Source organism: Ipomoea nil, unplaced genomic scaffold (genome assembly GCF_001879475.1).
Source record: "Ipomoea nil cultivar Tokyo-kokei standard unplaced genomic scaffold, Asagao_1.1 scaffold3238, whole genome shotgun sequence".
Classification (NCBI taxonomy): domain Eukaryota; kingdom Viridiplantae; phylum Streptophyta; class Magnoliopsida; order Solanales; family Convolvulaceae; genus Ipomoea; species Ipomoea nil.
The window spans coordinates 1,653,566-1,671,334 of record NW_017619666.1 but is presented as its reverse complement, the minus strand read 5'-3'; the positions used below and the strand labels follow the sequence as shown (position 1 = coordinate 1,671,334).

General features: G+C 36.0%; 2 protein-coding genes across 3 annotated transcripts; one reads left to right on the top strand and one right to left on the bottom strand.

Annotated features, from left to right (window-relative positions):
* Positions 1–429: 429 nt before the first annotated feature.
* Positions 430–17,461, bottom strand: LOC109169003 (probable pre-mRNA-splicing factor ATP-dependent RNA helicase DEAH5). Of its 2 annotated transcripts, XR_002052158.1 has the most exons (4): positions 13,874–17,461; positions 6,800–6,813; positions 2,293–2,302; positions 430–441 (listed from the first exon to the last, which is right to left on the bottom strand). XR_002052158.1 is itself a non-coding variant. In XM_019317881.1 (2 exons), the coding sequence occupies exon 1, from the start codon at positions 17,413–17,415 to the stop codon at positions 13,918–13,920; it is 3,498 nt and encodes a 1,165-aa protein (XP_019173426.1). In that variant the 5' UTR covers positions 17,416–17,461; the 3' UTR covers positions 13,367–13,381; positions 13,915–13,917. The 2 variants fall into 2 exon arrangements, 1 of the variants encoding a protein (XP_019173426.1); XM_019317881.1 differs by lacking the exons at positions 430–441; positions 2,293–2,302; positions 6,800–6,813 and adding an exon at positions 13,367–13,381 and having other exon boundaries at positions 13,915–17,461.
* LOC109169004 (CRM-domain containing factor CFM3, chloroplastic/mitochondrial) lies at positions 6,528–12,548 on the top strand. The gene is made up of 10 exons (XM_019317882.1): positions 6,528–6,578; positions 7,463–8,630; positions 8,872–9,328; positions 9,432–9,562; positions 10,312–10,674; positions 10,920–11,076; positions 11,173–11,465; positions 11,591–11,650; positions 11,732–11,818; positions 12,250–12,548. The coding sequence occupies exons 2-10, from the start codon at positions 7,536–7,538 to the stop codon at positions 12,280–12,282; spliced, it is 2,676 nt and encodes an 891-aa protein (XP_019173427.1). The 5' UTR covers positions 6,528–6,578; positions 7,463–7,535; the 3' UTR covers positions 12,283–12,548.
* Positions 17,462–17,769: the final 308 nt, after the last annotated feature.

The window sequence follows — 17,769 nt, the reverse complement described above, 5'->3', positions numbered from 1 at the left end:
TAATTTTATGCCAACTATTTCTGAGATCAAATTTGTCTTCTTTAATACTCAACAGTTGCATATACCTACATTTTTTCATCAAATCTGTCTTCTTTCATACTAAAAAGTTGCATATACATACATTTTTTCATCAAATTTATCTTCTTTCATACATTTTGTACATTATACCAGAGAAGCTTTTGCATGCTCATCTTTCTTTAGAGCATGTGTCTTTAAGTATCAAAATAAATTTGATAAAGGCAATGTGTATTGTATTAAAAATTTCTTAATTGTCACGGTTCCATGACAAAGAGCGCAGCTAATCTGTAAGTTTTAGTTTTCTATGCAATCTAAATTTATTCTCTGTTTGTAACAACAGTGCTAAGGGCAAAATACCCAGAGATATATTCTTTGCTCCTCTGTCACATTGTGATGCTAATAATTTTGTATCTATACATTCTGGTGTTAAAAGTCATCTATTTTACCATAGAAGATGCAAAGTATTTAAAACTGTTTATATTTATCTCAGTAATACTTGGTTAATATTTTGTGAAAATATTAGGTTGAAGTGTACAATGTGGGATGATCAAGTTTCAAAGATTTGAGTCATGGTTTAAATCTAATAATGGTCCTGCGTTAGTTCTCAGGCAAGCACTGCATAAACTTGGTCTACAAAACTGTTAATTAGTTTTTACTGTTTCTTTTATAATCTGATTCTATACCTAATTATTTATATAACATTTATTTATCTTTTACCTTACATTTATTCAGTAAGTTACCATTTAAAAGTTTTTAAGTTGAATGCTACCCCTGTTAAAATTGAATATCTAAAGAATTGCCAAAACTATTTATATTTCTAGAAAAAGTTTAAAATGTATTTTATGTAAATTGGAACTCATTTCACAATGTTAAAATCATTTTATTTGTTGTACATACTTAGCAGTTAGTGCATTTTATCAATGAATTTCTTTTAAATATGTATTAGTTTTCTTGAGCATGGGTATCATACGTATAGATAAAGTTGTGCAAGTCAACGGGCAATGCTGTACTCACCATGGGCAATGCATAAAGACCACAGTCAAGATCTACAAAAAGCCCAAAGATTCGACTTTTACACCACCTCTAGCAAAATCAGAAGCTCACAAATAAAGAGACTAAAGAAATCATCACTGAGCAAATCAAAAGGTTTGAATCTGGGGACGGTTATGTTGCTATAGCTATTTCATTCAATTATGGTGCAATAGGGGACAAGAGAGAGTAGACAGAAAGAATATCTGGTGGCAAGAAGGATGGAACAACAAAGTTAAGGGATTGATTCAAAAAATGGGAACTTTGAGAAATGTGTTCACAGTTATAGTCTTTCTTCCTTGCAAAATATCTGTGTCTTCATGAATATGTGATCAACCTGTTTCTTTAAGAATAATATTTCTTCCTTGCAAAATATCTGTTTCTTCATGAATATGTGATCAACCTGTTTCTTTAAGAATATAAATCGAACTAAAGTAAAATAACTACATTAGTGGAAAACTATAATCATTCTATATCTGCAAATTTTATCAAATCAAAACACTTTTCTTTTTGCAAAAAACAGTGAGATTCTTCATCCATCCACATTCAATTATTATTGTCTACAGTGAAAGATCAGGAAAAAAAAGCCTATAGACTAATGGTTAAGCAAATTTTATCAAATCAAAACACTTAGCTATTTTTCAAAAAAAACAGTACGATTCTTCATCCATCCACATGCAATTAGAAAATCCAAGAATTTACATAGTGAAATTAGGTATCAATTCCATATCTGAAATTGAAAATCTCTCATAAACCCTGAAAATTAAGATTTTTATAGAAATTACTAGGGGGGGGGGGGGGGTATACTTAGCTAAAGGATTCTTTAATGATTGATCTTCATAGAGATGAATTTTCTGGATGCATACTTAGATGACGGATAGACGAGAGATACATGAGAGTGAGACGAGAGATAGAGAGCATATTATTGAACGGGAATTTGGATGCAAGCTGGGTTTTACTTCTTGAGCATGGGTATAAACTTTAGTTGTGTATGGTCTTTCTTTTATATAATACGGATCAAGATTTGTCTTTATTTTGCTCTTATATTTGACTTATATATTAATTATTACTTCTTCGTATCTAATTGAATTTATTTTATTTTTGTAGAAAATTTTTCTACATGCTATAATGTACAAACGAACACAAGTCCATCATTGCATTGGTTTATGACATTTTCCAATGACAAATTTTGTTCGTGCATCGCATGGATAATTTTCATAGATAGATCTTGGATGGAGAATCGAGTAGTGAACACGGATGTATGGTAAACACAGTAATGTTGTTGAAAACTATGCATTAACATTGAAAGTTGTATCAGCTGTAATGTTGTTGTGAAATATAGATAACTCATTAGGCTTATGTAATGGTACGAGATTGGTTATTACAAGATTGTCTGAGCATGTTATTGAGGCCAAAATAATGACGGGTGACAACGCTGGGAGTTTGGTATTAATACCTAGAATGTTTACGACTCCATCAGATACAAGATTGCCTTTTAAATTTAAAGGTGACAATTGCCATTGATGTGATCATATACCATGGCAATAAATAAAAGTCAAAGTCAAACACTATCTCATGAGTTGCTATTAAAGAAATCAGTGTTTATACACATATAATTGTATGTGGATGCGTAAGTTAGCAATCCTAAGGCTCTAAAAATTCTAATTTGTAATGATTTTTATAAAACAACGATGTACTTCAACAATTAATGTTGTTTATTAAGAAGTTTTTAATAATTTGTAAATAAAATGTTAATTTTTCAACTCAATATCTTTTCGTTGATCTTGCAATATCCTATAATAACCTATTACAATGTTATATGTATACTTTATTATCATATATTCAATTAGTTTGTTTATTAAAATAATATTTTAAATTAAAATATAATTTGTAGACCGTGCATTGCACGGGTACAATACTAATCCAATATATAATGAATATATAATGTTTTACAAATATTGTTATCATTAAATAATATAAGAAAATATATGGTAGACGCATGTGCATGGTAAAAATAATGGAAAAGATAACGGAAGTTATAACGGTAAGAGTATTTTTGTCCAAAAAAATGTATAGTACAACTCTAAAAATATAATGTACAAAATGGTTAGCATTAAAAACATGGACAAAAATGAGGGATATAACTTTGATTGAGACTTATTATGTTTATATATATATATATATATATATATATATATATATATATATATATATATATAACGAAAATAATGGAATTTATAATCTTAAAAAATTATAATTCAAACCAGCACATCTATGACTAATATAATGACTCAATTGCACGCATGGGTAGCTCAATTGGTCATAGAGGTGAAACTTTGGAAGAATGACCAGGGATCGAGTCTCACCAGCGGCAGTGTGGGAGCAACCTCTCAAAGTGAGGGGGGCTTCTTGTGCGCAGTGAGCACTGGTCTAGCCTCTGTGATTAATGTTCAGTTGAGTCACCAGAATTTATTTAGTTGACTAATGTTAAGAGACTGAATTATTAAAGGAAAAAAACAATATATTAGTATTTATAATTAATTAAAATTAATGTCCTCAAATACAATTGTAGTTTAGTGAAATATAAATAAACTATATTTATACCTTATATGGTTAACAAATGTCGTGCATTTGAATAACAACGGGACGGGGTGCATTTGAATAACAACGGGACGGGGTGGGGAGTAAGCTCCCCGTCCCCGTCCCCATTGTTGACGGGGAGTTGAAAATAATCTCCATCCCCGTTCCTGATTAATTTTAATTAAAATCTTAAATTAGTGTATTTTTTAATTTTAAAAATTAAAAATCTAAATCTTAAATATATAATATATATATATATATATATATATATATATATATATATATATATATATATATATATACCTGCGTTCAAATGAGGACAAGTATATTATAGAGGACTGTGAGGACAGATGTAGTGTGTGCCATTAGCCTGTATGTTGTGTGCATGGCCGAATGTAGTCGTGTGCCACAGTTTGTATGTCGCGTGCATACATTTGTTAATTAATAGAGCCTGGGTTCGAAACCTGATGCTTACATGTATTCTTGTGTGCCATTATGTATTAAATTGTGTGCCTGATAGTAATTTGTTGTGTGCCCATTATTTGTTCTCACAGTCCTCTATATATTGTTGTCCTCATTTGAACTCAACCATATATATATATATATATATACACACACAGACTTATTTATTTATTATAATAATTATTCAGGGACGGGGCGGGGAGAGGTATCCCCGTCTCCGACGGGGAATTACATACATTCCTCGTCTCTCATTTCCTGAAAATTTTCCAAATCTCCGTTCCCATTGGGGCGGGTATCGGGAATTCCCGTCGGGGACGGGACACATTGTCATTCCTATCGTGCAATTCAATAAGTTATTAAAATTAATGTGATAGACTATGGACTTGCAAAATGTAAATGAGATGAGGTTAGATATTTTTTTTTTCTTTATATTAATCTTCGATTTTTCGGTTTTCTCTTGAAAAATCAATTACGGACTGAAAAACCGAAAAACCGTAAATCCAAATTCTTTTGACCTTAATAACCAAAATCGAACCGAAAATTGAAATATTCGGACAATTCGATTTTCGGTTGTCAATTTTTCGGTCGGTCTGATTTTTTTGCTCACCCTAACTCTATGTTTTTTAGTCACATTATGACTCCCTATCCTAGTTTCCTATGATTTCTTTTGTATATATTCCCTCAATCTGTAAAGTTGTAATAACGATTTATCTAATACAGTTTATACAGTTCTCATCACCGTCATTATTGGTAGCTGGCTATCTCTTTTTTCTGCAATCATTCCCACCCAAAATTCACATCTTTAATTCCAGATATCGGATTTTTCCATCATGGAGCCGCTAGGAATAAAAGAAGAAGATAATTTTCATGTAATTTGCTACAATATTATATTCCCTCCGTCCCATTTTATGTGTCTGGTTCAGTTAACGAGGCTTAACTGAAGTTACTTTTAATTCAATTTTCATAATATTAAGTTTTGTATTAGTAATTTAGTATACAAAATTTATATATTTAGAAACTACACTAAAAGTACTACTAAACACAAAAAATCAAATTTAAAAATAAGTAAAAAATACTAAAAAAAAAAAAATAAACAAATAAAAAAGAGTTGGTATGACCAATGAATAGTAAGTAGGACAGATAAAACGGGACATAGGGAATACCTTTTTGCAACAAAGCAATAAGTTGCATGTAAACCATACCTATGTTCGTATGGAGGGGCTGGTACTAACAGTCTACTGCTGTTGTCTGCCCCACACGCCACCGTCGCCCGCTGCCTGAGCCCACATCGTCCGCCGTAGACGTTGATGTTCGCCGCCTTCCACCGCCAACATGTTATGTTGCTACTGCAGTAAAACACCGCTAAAATAGATAAAAGTCATTTATATTTCAAAGGGAGAACGAAAAGGATGGAAGACAAATAAAAGTGGGAAAGAATTAGGGTTTATGGTATTTATAATAAATATAAGTCCTGTATGTATTCATTTGTATTTATTTATCGTATTATCCCCGTATTATGTACCATATTCTGTATGAAAAAAAAAATATAAAGAAAAATGCATTCCTGAGATGCATGTTGTAAAAAGTAAAAACACACCCCATACTTGTTTTTCCTTTGTTTGTATTCTAACAAAAAGTGTCACATGTTTGTATCCCAAACAAAAAAATCCCTAATCTGTGAATGCTCCCCCTTTTGTTCTCTCGCCTTTACGATTTTCGGCGTCGAGGCCAGCCGACGCTTTGATTGAGTTTTGAGCCAGCGTTGAGTCCCTTGGTCGCCGATCATCCTCAGACTAGTTTTAGGCTTTGGTGAATGATCTCCGATCATCTTCTTCGTCGGTTTTCCAAGAAGGCCACGAAAAGAGGACTCCCCATATTTGAATAGGGGTGTGCAAATTTTGGTAAAAGATCTATTAACCGACTGAACCGAAGAATTTCAGTTAATCAATTTTTAACCGAAATACTTCGATTCAGTTAATGGTTAAATGTTTTATAAAATTTCGTTTTAACGGTTAATTCGGTTCGAAATATTAGTTAACCAAATTAACCGATTGGTTAACTAAAATTCTAAATATATATTATTTAGCTATTTTTTTATACTTACACGATTTAAATTTGTGATTTTATGTTTGTAGTGTTTTTATTGTATTGTTTTTGTATAATTTTTTATAGATGTATTATTATAAGTATTATAAGTATTGATATAATTGATAATGTTAATCTTTATTTATAATTTTAAGAATTTAAAATTTAGTTAAAAATTTTAATTAATTAATTAACTGATCGATTAACCGAAATATTTTAATTTGATTAATATAATAATAAAAAATTTGATTCAATTAACAATTAAAAATTTCAAATTTTTAATTAATTCGATTCGGTTAACCAAATATACATTCTTATATTTGAAGATGTTCCCTTGCCCCTTGTCCATTTATCTCGTTTTTAAGGATTAATTCAGGCCTAATGAGACCCGACCCCGCATAGAGGCAAATTATGCCTTGGACCTGTGTCCACAATGAATTGTGGACACGGACTCAAAACGACGTCGTTTTAAAAAAAAAAAACGCGTCATTTAGTTAAAAAAAAATATCGCGCGCGTTTTGCCGTTAACGGCGTTAACGACGTTATTTTTTTTTGGATTATGAATGTACAATTATGCCGTTATGAATGTACAGTTATGCCATTATGAATGTACAGTTATGCAATTATGAAATTATGAACACATAGCTCTAACATTATGAACTTACAATTATGAACATATAGTGATAAAATTATGACCATGGAGCTTTAAAATTGTGAATATAGAGCTTCGAAGATTATGAATGTACAGTTATGGAGTTATGAATGTACAGTTATAGAGTTATGAATCTACAGTTATGGAGTTATGAATCTACAGTTATGAGATTATGAATCTACAGTTATGGAATTATGAATGTACAGTTATTGATCGAATTATGAACAAAGAGCTCTGACATTATGAACTTACAAATATGAACATATAGTGATAAAATTATGAACATAGAGCTCTAAAATTGTGAACATAGAGCTTCGAAAATTATGAATGTACAATTATGGAGTTATGAATGTACAGTCTTGGAGTTATGAATGTACAGTTTTGGAGTTATGAATGTACAGTTATGGAGTTATAAATGTACAGTTATAGAGTTATGAACGTACAGTTATGGAGTTATGAATGTACAGTTATTAACATATAGTAATAAAATTATGAACATATACTCCTATAACGAAGCGGTCTAAAATTTTTTTAAAAAAAGGAAATAACAGTGCCTAAAAACACTGTTACCCGTGTCCAGCATGCCCAGCATGCATGCCGGACACGGATCCAACGCATAACGATTGCCGCATAGAACATCTCTTACTACCCGACCCGACCCGACCAATACCCCGTTTAGAAAAATCTCAAAAAAATCAGCCTGGCAGCCATGGCTGCTTATCCATCGCCACTGAATTTTCTTTCTCCTTCACACCATCTCTACTTTCACAATCCACTCTTTCCAACCCATTCTCCTACAAGTTTCAGAACTCTAAGGTTCAAACTCTACTGTTCTCAAACGACCCACTCTGAAATAACTTACACCACTCCCACAAGGAAGAAGAGAAAGCCAAGGCCAAGCTTCCTAGAAAAAATTCAAGAAAAATGGTCTGTAAAACCCACTTCCCCCAGAAAAAACTTCCCTTGGCAAGAACAAAAATCAGAGGAAACCGTCAAAGAAATTTCAGAGCCTGGGCTGCAATGTTTTGCGAATGGAACTGAACATGAAGAAGAAAAAGTAGAAGTTAGTGACTCAGTGAGTAGTAGTAATTCAAGAATTGAGGTAAAGCTTCCTCCCTGGGCTCATGGAGCCCTGCCCAGAGAACATTTGTTTAGTTCTGATGCTAGAATTTTACAAGACACAGAGGAGGAAAGCATAAATGTTAGTGAGACTTTCGAAAATGGTGATTCTGATTCTGATTCTGATAGTCGTTTTCAAGTCCTGAAAGCCTTAGTTGAAGAGGTGAGTTCTGATTCTGAAGTGGTTGAAACTGATAATTTTACCTCAAATGGTATTATTTCACAAAAAAGTGAAACATTGGTTCAAGGCTTTCCCTTTAGTGGGAAATTCTCTAGCACTGTTCAAGAACCCAATTTTGATGGTGAAAGTGAAAATGAAGGATTTCAGACCTACTTAAAAGAGAACTCATCTAAGGTTTTTAAAAACTCTGTCAATGTTAGGGGCTTGAATGATCCTAATGATTTGTTGAGATTGCCTTGGGAAGGAGGCAGTAAATATGCAGGGAAAGAGAAGCTAGGAATGAGCAATACACAGGTAGCAGAGAAATCGATACCCGAGCTTGAGCTGAAGAGACTTAGAAACGTGGCGTTAAGGACGTACGAAAGAATAAAGGTTGGAGCAGCTGGTATAACACAGGCATTGGTGGATTCTATTCACGAGAAATGGAAGGAGGACGAGATTGTGAAATTGAAGTTTGAAGGTCCTCACTCACATAACATGAAGAGGACACATGAGATGCTTGAGGTAAATGCTCATTTCTTGTGCAGTGTTTCCAGTTTTAGTTTGTAATTTATAACTTAAATTAGTGTTAAAAACTTTTGTTGTTTCTTCTTGCTTATGAGTTATGACTTGTGTAATCAAATATTGATTATTTTGTTGTTTGCTGTTGAGAACTCACTAGGATTCTATTGGTTTGGAACTTTCTTTTTTTCCTTTGTTTCTTATTATAATATGAATGTTTTGGTTATGCTTTCCAATTGGTCAGGCTAAAACAGGAGGATTGGTGATTTGGAGATCAGGCAGTTCAATAGTGATATACAGAGGGCTATCATATGCATTTGATTGTGTAAAATCATTTGTTAAACAAAATCAAGCTAATTTGGATACATTAGAATCGTCTCGAGATTTGGTTGATAACAGTGGAATTAAATACTTGAATGGAGTAGATGGAGCATCAAAGTCGTATTCGAGTAGTCTAACAGAAGAAGAAAAGACGGATTTAAGTGAGCTCAATCTTCTTTTGGATGAGCTCGGTCCACGTTTTGAAGATTGGAATGGTCGTTATCCTCTTCCTGTGGATGCAGATTTATTGCCTGCTGTTGTTCCTGGATATAAACCTCCTTTTAGACGTCTCCCTTATGGTGTTAGACAGAATTTGAGAGACAGAGAAATGACATACTTTCGTAGGACAGCACGAGGGATGCCCCCACATTTTGCGCTTGGTATGCCTAGATTTTGTTCCCTTTGCCTCAGAAACAAACATTAAGGGCATGGATTATCCTCCTTTTAGCTTGTTAACACATTTTATTTTGCATAACCCATCAGGAAGAAACCGAGAGCTGCAAGGTCTGGCTGCTGCAATGGTGAAGCTGTGGGAAAGAAACGCTATTGCAAAGATTGCCATCAAACGTGGTGTGCATAATACATGCAATGAAAGGATGGCAGAAGAACTCAAGGTTAATCTGAAATTCAACTCCCCTTACAAACATGGTCGAAAAAATCGCTAGGCGCTCCTTGGGCGCTTAGGGGCGCCAAGGCGGCGATTAATCTAGGCGCCTTTGTATTTTTTATTTTTTTTTAAAATTTGTTTAGAATTTTTTAAGACTTGATAATTATAAACTATTTAATACTTTAATAGTTAATACTAAAATATTAAATATTAACCTAAAAAACATTTAGAGTTTGAACAATTTAGCGTTTTTTCGCTTAAAACGATGTCGTTTTGAGTGAAATAAACCATTTAAAATAGAAGGGAACAATAGGTAATTGGCCAACTAAGCAACCTAGTCGGTGCCTAGGAGGCCTAGTCGGTGCTTAGGCGGCCTAGTCAGCCTCCTAGACCACCGATTATAGTGATACTCTAGGCGGCCGGCCAGCGCCTAGGCGTCGATTAATCGGTGCCTAGGTAGGATTTTTGCAACACTGCTTACAAATAAGACCTGCATAGATACAGATATCATGAAGTGGCATAGGCTCCCCTTCTCCCTCTCCTAGCTCCCTTAAAAATAAAGAAAACCATCCATAAAATTGAAGTGGTGAGGAAGAGAGAGAGAGAGAGAGAATTAAAATGAAGCAATAACTTTTTTCCTTTTTTTTTTTTTTTTTATAAAAAAATTGAAGTTATCTATTTTTCTAGGATTTATCAGTCTGGAAAAATGTCTTCAAGATCCATTTCTTGTTGATGATTGATTAACTTGTTCATCAGGTGTTGACTGGAGGAACACTCTTATCTCGCAATAAGGACTATATAGTCTTTTATAGGGGTAATGACTTCTTGGCACCTGCTGTTACAGAAGCGTTAAAAGAAGCAGAGACACGGAATACTCTTCAACAAGAACAGGAAGAACAAGCACGACAGGCAGCAGCAGCAGCAGCAGCAACCTCTATTGTTTCAAACCGCACGGCTGCTAAAAGGCCATTGGTTGCAGGAACCCTTGCCGAGACCATAGCAGCAACTTCACGCTGGGCTAACCCACCCAGTAATCAAGAGATACAGAAAATGATGAAAGATGCAGCTGAAGCTAGGCATGCTACTCTGATCAGATTTCTTGAACACAAGCTGGCTCTTGTAAGTTGCTGTTGCTTAAATGTATAGGTTATTACTGTTATAATTTAAGATTGGGCCATGGTCACTCAACTGGGCTATAACGCACATGGGCCAAACCACACTAAAAGATTGAATCCAACCAATTAGCTAGTCTAACCCATGGCCTTATAAACCCATATGTTCTCTCTTATTTTATAGATGTGGGACTCTTAACAGTTACCTTTGAATGCCAGTGAACCGTTTTTAGTACTTTCTGATGTCTGCAGGCAAATAGGAAAGTTAGAAAGGCGGAGAGGGCTTTACAAAAGTTGCAGAAGAATCTGGAACCATCTGAGCTTCCAACTGATTTGGAAACGTTAACTTCTGAAGAGAGATTTTTATTCCGTAAAATGGGTCTGAGCATGAAACCTTTTTTGGTTCTAGGTAACAGAGTCTACTGCTGCAGCCAGCCATCTAGTTTGCTTTCAAGGGTAAAACACATCACTCAATTTTGTTTTTTTTTGTTTTGTTTGTATTCAGGGAGGCGAGAGGTTTTTGATGGCACCATACAAAACATTCATTTACACTGGAAGTACCGGGAGTTGGTAAAGATCAATGTAGAACGAAAAACCTTTCCACAAGTGAAACATTTTGCAATTACCCTCGAGGCTGAAAGTGGCGGGGTTCTAGTATCTATTGACAAAACTACTCGGGGCCATTCAATTATCCTCTATCGAGGCAAGAATTATCAGCGACCCAGTGAGTTCAGACCTAAAAATCTTCTAACAAGGAGGCAGGCATTGGCACGTTCAATAGAACTTCAAAGAAGGGAGGTAATTAATGTTGTTGTAACTCTTGTTTATTTCCAGGATAATTTTGTATAGTATTTATTGTGTTAGGTCTCATTCTTTGAGCCGCTATAAAATTGATCACGAATCCGTTTATTTATGCATTCCAGGCACTAAAACATCATATATTGGAGTTGAAGGATAAGATTGAGAATATGAAATCCGATCTGGTATATTTCTTTGTCTTTTCTTGATAGTGATACAGCATTAGATCAGTGTTATTTGATTCAATTGTGCTGATAAATGTATAGGATGAAACGAAAACGGTGAAGGAAATTGATGAGGAAGCCTTGTACTCTCGGTTAGAAGCATTTGCTGATGACGAGGACATGGAAGAGGTGAGAACCCCTTTTCCATTTCCCCTTAAAAGTTAACTTAAGGCTTCTTATCCATCTCATAAATATATGGTTCATTTCTAAATGCTAGTTCGTTCCATGATTTCTGGGAATCAGGAACCTGAATCATTATTAACTCTATTGATATCATATGTAAGGAGGAGTTATCTTTCTTTGATTCAATAACCTCCTAGGCCTTCAACTTATTTTCCAACCTGATCACAGTTTTCACCTTTTATATTTTCAATATCTAGGATGAAGTTTTGACCCAATTGTTATACCATGGACCAGGGTCCAAAATACACAATTTACCTTTTACAAAATTGTGAACATTCAGTAGGTAGATTGTGTATTTTGGACCCGGGTCCACTGAATAATTTGCCGTTTTGACCGGATTTCCTCTTATTATGACGATCTTTTCAATATCTCTATAGGATGAAAATGACGAGGTGGATCTCGAGGAATAATCACTCCAAGGCTTGAGGGCACAGGTCTCATATTGATATTGTGTATTTATGCTACTTAAAAGAGGTTTTGGATACTAGAATATTGCTGCCAAGGCTATAAGAGGTTATGTAAATTAGTAGGGCAGGGAAATTTTGTACATATAGTTTTTGTGGAAAGTAGCCAAGTAGAAAGACATGTAATATCATTTAGTATAATCTTTGTTTCACATTAGAGACCAATCTTGAAATTATTTATTTGAAAACATGCTTAGTGAATTCCAATGTTACACAAGGGATCAATCCAACACCCAAAAAAGGCCAACATTTTGATGCTCTGTATCTGTACATAAATTTGGGATACATTTAAAAATCATCCACAAAGCAAAAACTCTCTTGTTCCATAACTAAATGAGAGTATCTAAACAATCATCATTTTTTTTGCTTGTACAGCTGCATTTAGTTCAAACTCACCCACAAACAGAACAGACCCGATATCAACTCTCCCATTCTAAACTGTCAAAGTAACACAACCCAGGAAGCAAGAAAAGGGAATGAAAAGCCTTGAGGCAAAATAATCCACATTTTGCATTAGGAAATAGGAATTATAGATTTCTTGCTCAACTATTTTGGACAGGGTATTCTTAACCACCATAAGTTGCGCTTTGAGAGCATCTGCATAAGAGAGAAACAAGGTCTTTTTTGTGTTTTCTAGAGGTAATGGGTGTGTATATACTGTGAACTGACACTCTCCTGTAATGCCACAATGTTTTATGCGAATACATAGCAAACGTAATCAACAGAAGTATATCCTCGGGGTCTTTTCTCAGTAGGTAGGCTAACCAACAATTGCATGTGGAAACAAACAAATGTAAAACGAAATCAGAAAAGCAGAATGGAGCGAATAAAGTACAGAAAAACACTAAGAAATGGACTATTGGAGAGGATCAACCCAGTAGTCTATCAGAGAAAAGACCAGTAAGTGTTGACTCATCACAATTTCTGCAGTATAATTGTTTATAGAAGGGAAGCAAAAAAAGAGGTACAACATAGGCAGAAAGCAATAAAATAACATGAGCATGTGGCTACTGGAAACATAGCAAAAGAGAAAAATGCCAGACTCATAGAAAGGAAAAGACTATCTATAGTCGCATAATGATTGTTATGTCAAAAACACATCATAGCTAATCATGCAAACAAATGAAAGCATTTGTACTGGCTATTGGTATCTAGAATACATTATTCCCTGGTCATTATTCCAAAGTTTCACCTCTATGACCAGTTGAGCTACCCATGCGGGCGGTATCTAGAATACATAATTTGACAATCAGTGGTTTAGAAACAATTTCTAAAAAAATAAACTAATTTGCACCTAAAACATTTCAATTGCCAATGCAGGGAAAGGTCTTTTGTTCTCAAGTAACTTGCATAATTAGATAACAAGAAAAGAAAAACACAAAATATCCAATTGCATAATCACAATTAATGAAAAAATATATATAAATTTTTGAATAAAAGCTTTAATAGGAAATTATAAAGTCAGTGTACTGTAGTTACAGAAATTGGCAAAACTGACAGAAAATGACATACATTGAGCACAGTGTGATATATGACAAAATCCTCCGAAATAGTAAGTGCATTGTTGAAGCTAATCACATATCAAGCACGCCTTTTACTCAACCGCCACGAATTAGGCTCGTGATATCTGTCATAGAGAGGTTCAATGCGCTCTTGTCTCTTGCGCTTGCTCAATTTAGTTGGGTCAGCCACTTTGAAAAATCGTGGTGCCAGCTCTACAAGCCACTTGGGATCAATCACTGTGACCTCACGCATATATTCTTTTGTTGTCATCACAAGCTCATGATAAATAACCCAATCTGGCTGCCTTTGAAATAGAGCACTACTAGGATGTATATATACTGGCTGGTTCTCAACCAAGGTTCTATACCCTTCTTGTGGATCCTTCCTAGCAGCATGGAAAAAGAAACCTGCAGCTATGGCCCTCCTTATCTTCGTAAAGTTTTTTCCAGTACTCACAACATCCAGTTTGTACTTGTCCATGATGGAAAGGAGCTGTTTTCTGACATCCTGAGCACGCCTCAAAGACCGCGATTGTACAAAGTTTTCAAAGCACCAGGGTCCAGAAAAGTTTTTGGCTTTCCATGCTTCATAAACCGCAAGCAGGGTGAGATGATCACCCTCTGGCTGAAAGAATTTTGCCCTTTTCTGATCAGCTTGTGCTTGTTTCTCCCGAGGTCGGTAAAAAATATTACCCGTCTGAATCATTGCAATGATGGTCAAAATCTCATCACTGCATCCAAGGTCTACACTGGCGAGGAGCATTTTGGACAGTGGAGGGTCCAGAGGAAATTCAGCCATTTTCCTACCCAACTTTGTCAAGAGCCCCTCTTCGTCAAGAGCTCCTAGAGTGAACAGCTGCTCCATGGCAGATATTAGTGCTTGAGGAGAGGGAGGATCCATGAAATCAAAGGACAAAAGATCATTAATACCCATAGCTTTCATATTAAGCACTGTCGTCCCAAGGTTAATACGCTGAATTTCAGGGATTGATGTAGGAGACATTTCATTGTGAAATGCACTCTCTGTATAAAGACGGTAACACTTTCCTGGTCCTGTTCGTCCAGCACGCCCAGCTCTTTGCTTCGCTGAGGCTTGTGATATAGGCGTTATGACCAATGAATCAAGCCCCTGTTTTGGATTATATACATTTTGCTTAGCAAAACCTGGATCTATAACGTAAAAAATGCCATCTATTGTTAAAGAAGCTTCGGCAATATTTGTAGCCACAACTACTTTTCTCTTCCCTGGAGGGGCAGGCTCAAAGATTCTAGACTGCATTTCACTAGGCAGGGCACTATAAACAGGTAAGATTATCAATTCAGGAACATTCTTACCCAGACCTTTCATCCTCTCATAAAGACACTGGCAAGCATAATCAATCTCTTCCTGACCAGTTAAGAAAAGAAGGATATCACCTTCAGGTTCTGTTAAGTGAATCTGCATAACTGTTATCAAAGTTGCATCAAGATAGTCACTCTCTGGCTGCTTGGTGTAAAGTATCTCCACCGGAAAGGTTCTCCCTGGGATAGTAAAGATGTTACAGTTGAAAAAGTATCCAGAAAACTTCTCTGCATCTAAAGTTGCAGATGTGACGATCAACCGAAGGTCTGGTCTTCTCTTAACTAATTGCTTCAAGAGACCGAAGAGAACATCAGTATGAATGGTTCTCTCATGAGCTTCATCAAGCATTACAACAGAATACTGAGACAAACTCTCGTCCACCAGTATCTCCCTCAACAGCATACCGTCTGTCATATACTTTATCACAGTCTCTGGCCCAGTACAATCCTCGAAACGAATGGCGTAACCAACTTCTTCCCCTAACCGGCAACCAAACTCCTCGGCAACCCTCTTTGCCACTGACATTGCAGCCACTCTACGTGGTTGAGTACATCCAATTTTACCTCTTGTAGTATATCCTGCCTCGGCTAGATACTGTGTCACTTGTGTTGTCTTGCCTGAACCCGTCTCTCCAATGACAACCAAGACCTGGTTATCATGTACAGCTTGAACCAATTCCTTTTTCAGCTTGTAAATGGGTAGACTCTGCCTCTGCTCCTGAATGGAAAGCTTTGACCTCTGTCCAAAAGTAAGTGCTTTACCATAAGCATCTTTCTTCCACTCGGGCATATCATAGGCTGATAAACCAACACCCCTCAGCTCTTGGGCCAGATGCCTCTCACCGGTCTCAGGCATTGGATCCTCCCATGGTCTATTTAGATCTTTAGGGATGGAATCAAGCATTGTTCTTTGTTGCTGCTCCCTTACTTCTCTCCTCTCCTTTATCAAAGCAGATTGGAGTGCAGCTGCTCGACTCAAGGAACCCTCGGGATTTTTAAAAATCTTGACAGGAGACATATCAACCGAGTACCGACTCTGGCCTTGCAAGAAAGGTGGTTCATCTTCATTCAACTCAATCTCGAGCTCCTCTTCAGCACCTTCTTCCTGATACAACAATCCATCCCCTTCATCATCAAACATAGGACACTCCTTAATACTTAAGACACCTGAAGCCATGAGTTGTTTTGCCTCCCACCTCTCTGGCGAACTCATTCTCTTCAATGGCCTTCTTGATGGGACAACAACATCATCCTCTGTGATCCGAATCCCGGAAAGCCCAATTCTCGTCCTACTCCCCTCCATATTTCCCCCGGATGGATTTTCCTTCAAACCATCATCATCTAAGCTCTTCTTCAGTGGTAGCAAATCATTTCCAGTATTCTGATCAACATCCCTCATGGACAAACTCAATTTCTGCCCAGTCACTGAAATTACCTTCACATATACCTCCTGATCCCTCTTTACCAAATCTTTTGCATTTGCAACCCTCCGAGTTGCCATCTGTGAAACATGAACTAATCCTTCCTTCCCTCTGAACTCATCCAGCTGAACAAAACAACCTGTGTCCATTACCCTGGAGACTCTCCCCTTATACACTCTATACAATTCGGGTTCCTCCGATCTATACATCCTATTCTTTCTATCATCATCCCTATCTTCATCATAAGCTCTTCTTTTCCTCCTATCATAACTATTATCCCTGTCCCTGTCCTGACTTCCATATTCAGCATCATTGCCCCTTTCGCTTCTATCACCCCTATCCCTTTTTCGTTTACTGTCTCTATCCCTATCTCTTCTCCTATCTCGTCTATCATCTCTGTCCCGCCTATCTTCTTCCTCATCTTTTCCCTGGTTCTTCTTCGTTTCGACCTCAATCTCCCTGTCCAACTCCTTAACCCTTTCCCTATCATCTTTAATTTTCAAAGCAGAAAATTTTTCACCTTTATCGGTCCTCTTGGAATCGACCCCGGACTCAGACTTGGGCTTGGGAGGAAGAATTGCGTGGATTATCGTAAGCAGCGTCCGAACGAAGTAATCCGGCATCTCGGCGCCGCTTTCCTTTAGCTTTTCATCGAACTCTTCTACGGTTTCGCAGTTCCGGCCCATCTCCGTGATGAACTCCGCCAGAACTTTGTCTCCGACGCCTATATGCGTCTCCAGCTCCGAGCACACCTTCGAAACAAGAGAAAGATACTCGAGTTTCTTCAATCCGTCTTCTTCAACCTGCACCCCCATATTTCGCAGACCAGGTGTAAATCTGTATTTCAGAAATCACTGCTTAGGGTTTATAGCTTAAAGCTAAAACCAAAATTCCCACGAACTCAGACTGATGATTTTGTGATTTCAAATTGTTGATTCAAGATTATTATAAAAGGATTAAATCCTAATCCTAAATGAAGACTGGAAAGTAATTATGGAAAGTAATTAGGAAAAAGGTGTTAGCTATTTATACTTATGGTGTAAACAACATTGAAATTCTAAACAAAAATGAAAAACTCAATACTTTTAGGATTAATATTAATACACAGTCGATGTATAGATATAAAAGAGAACAATCTACATTACTAAAAAATAAAATCAATATTAATC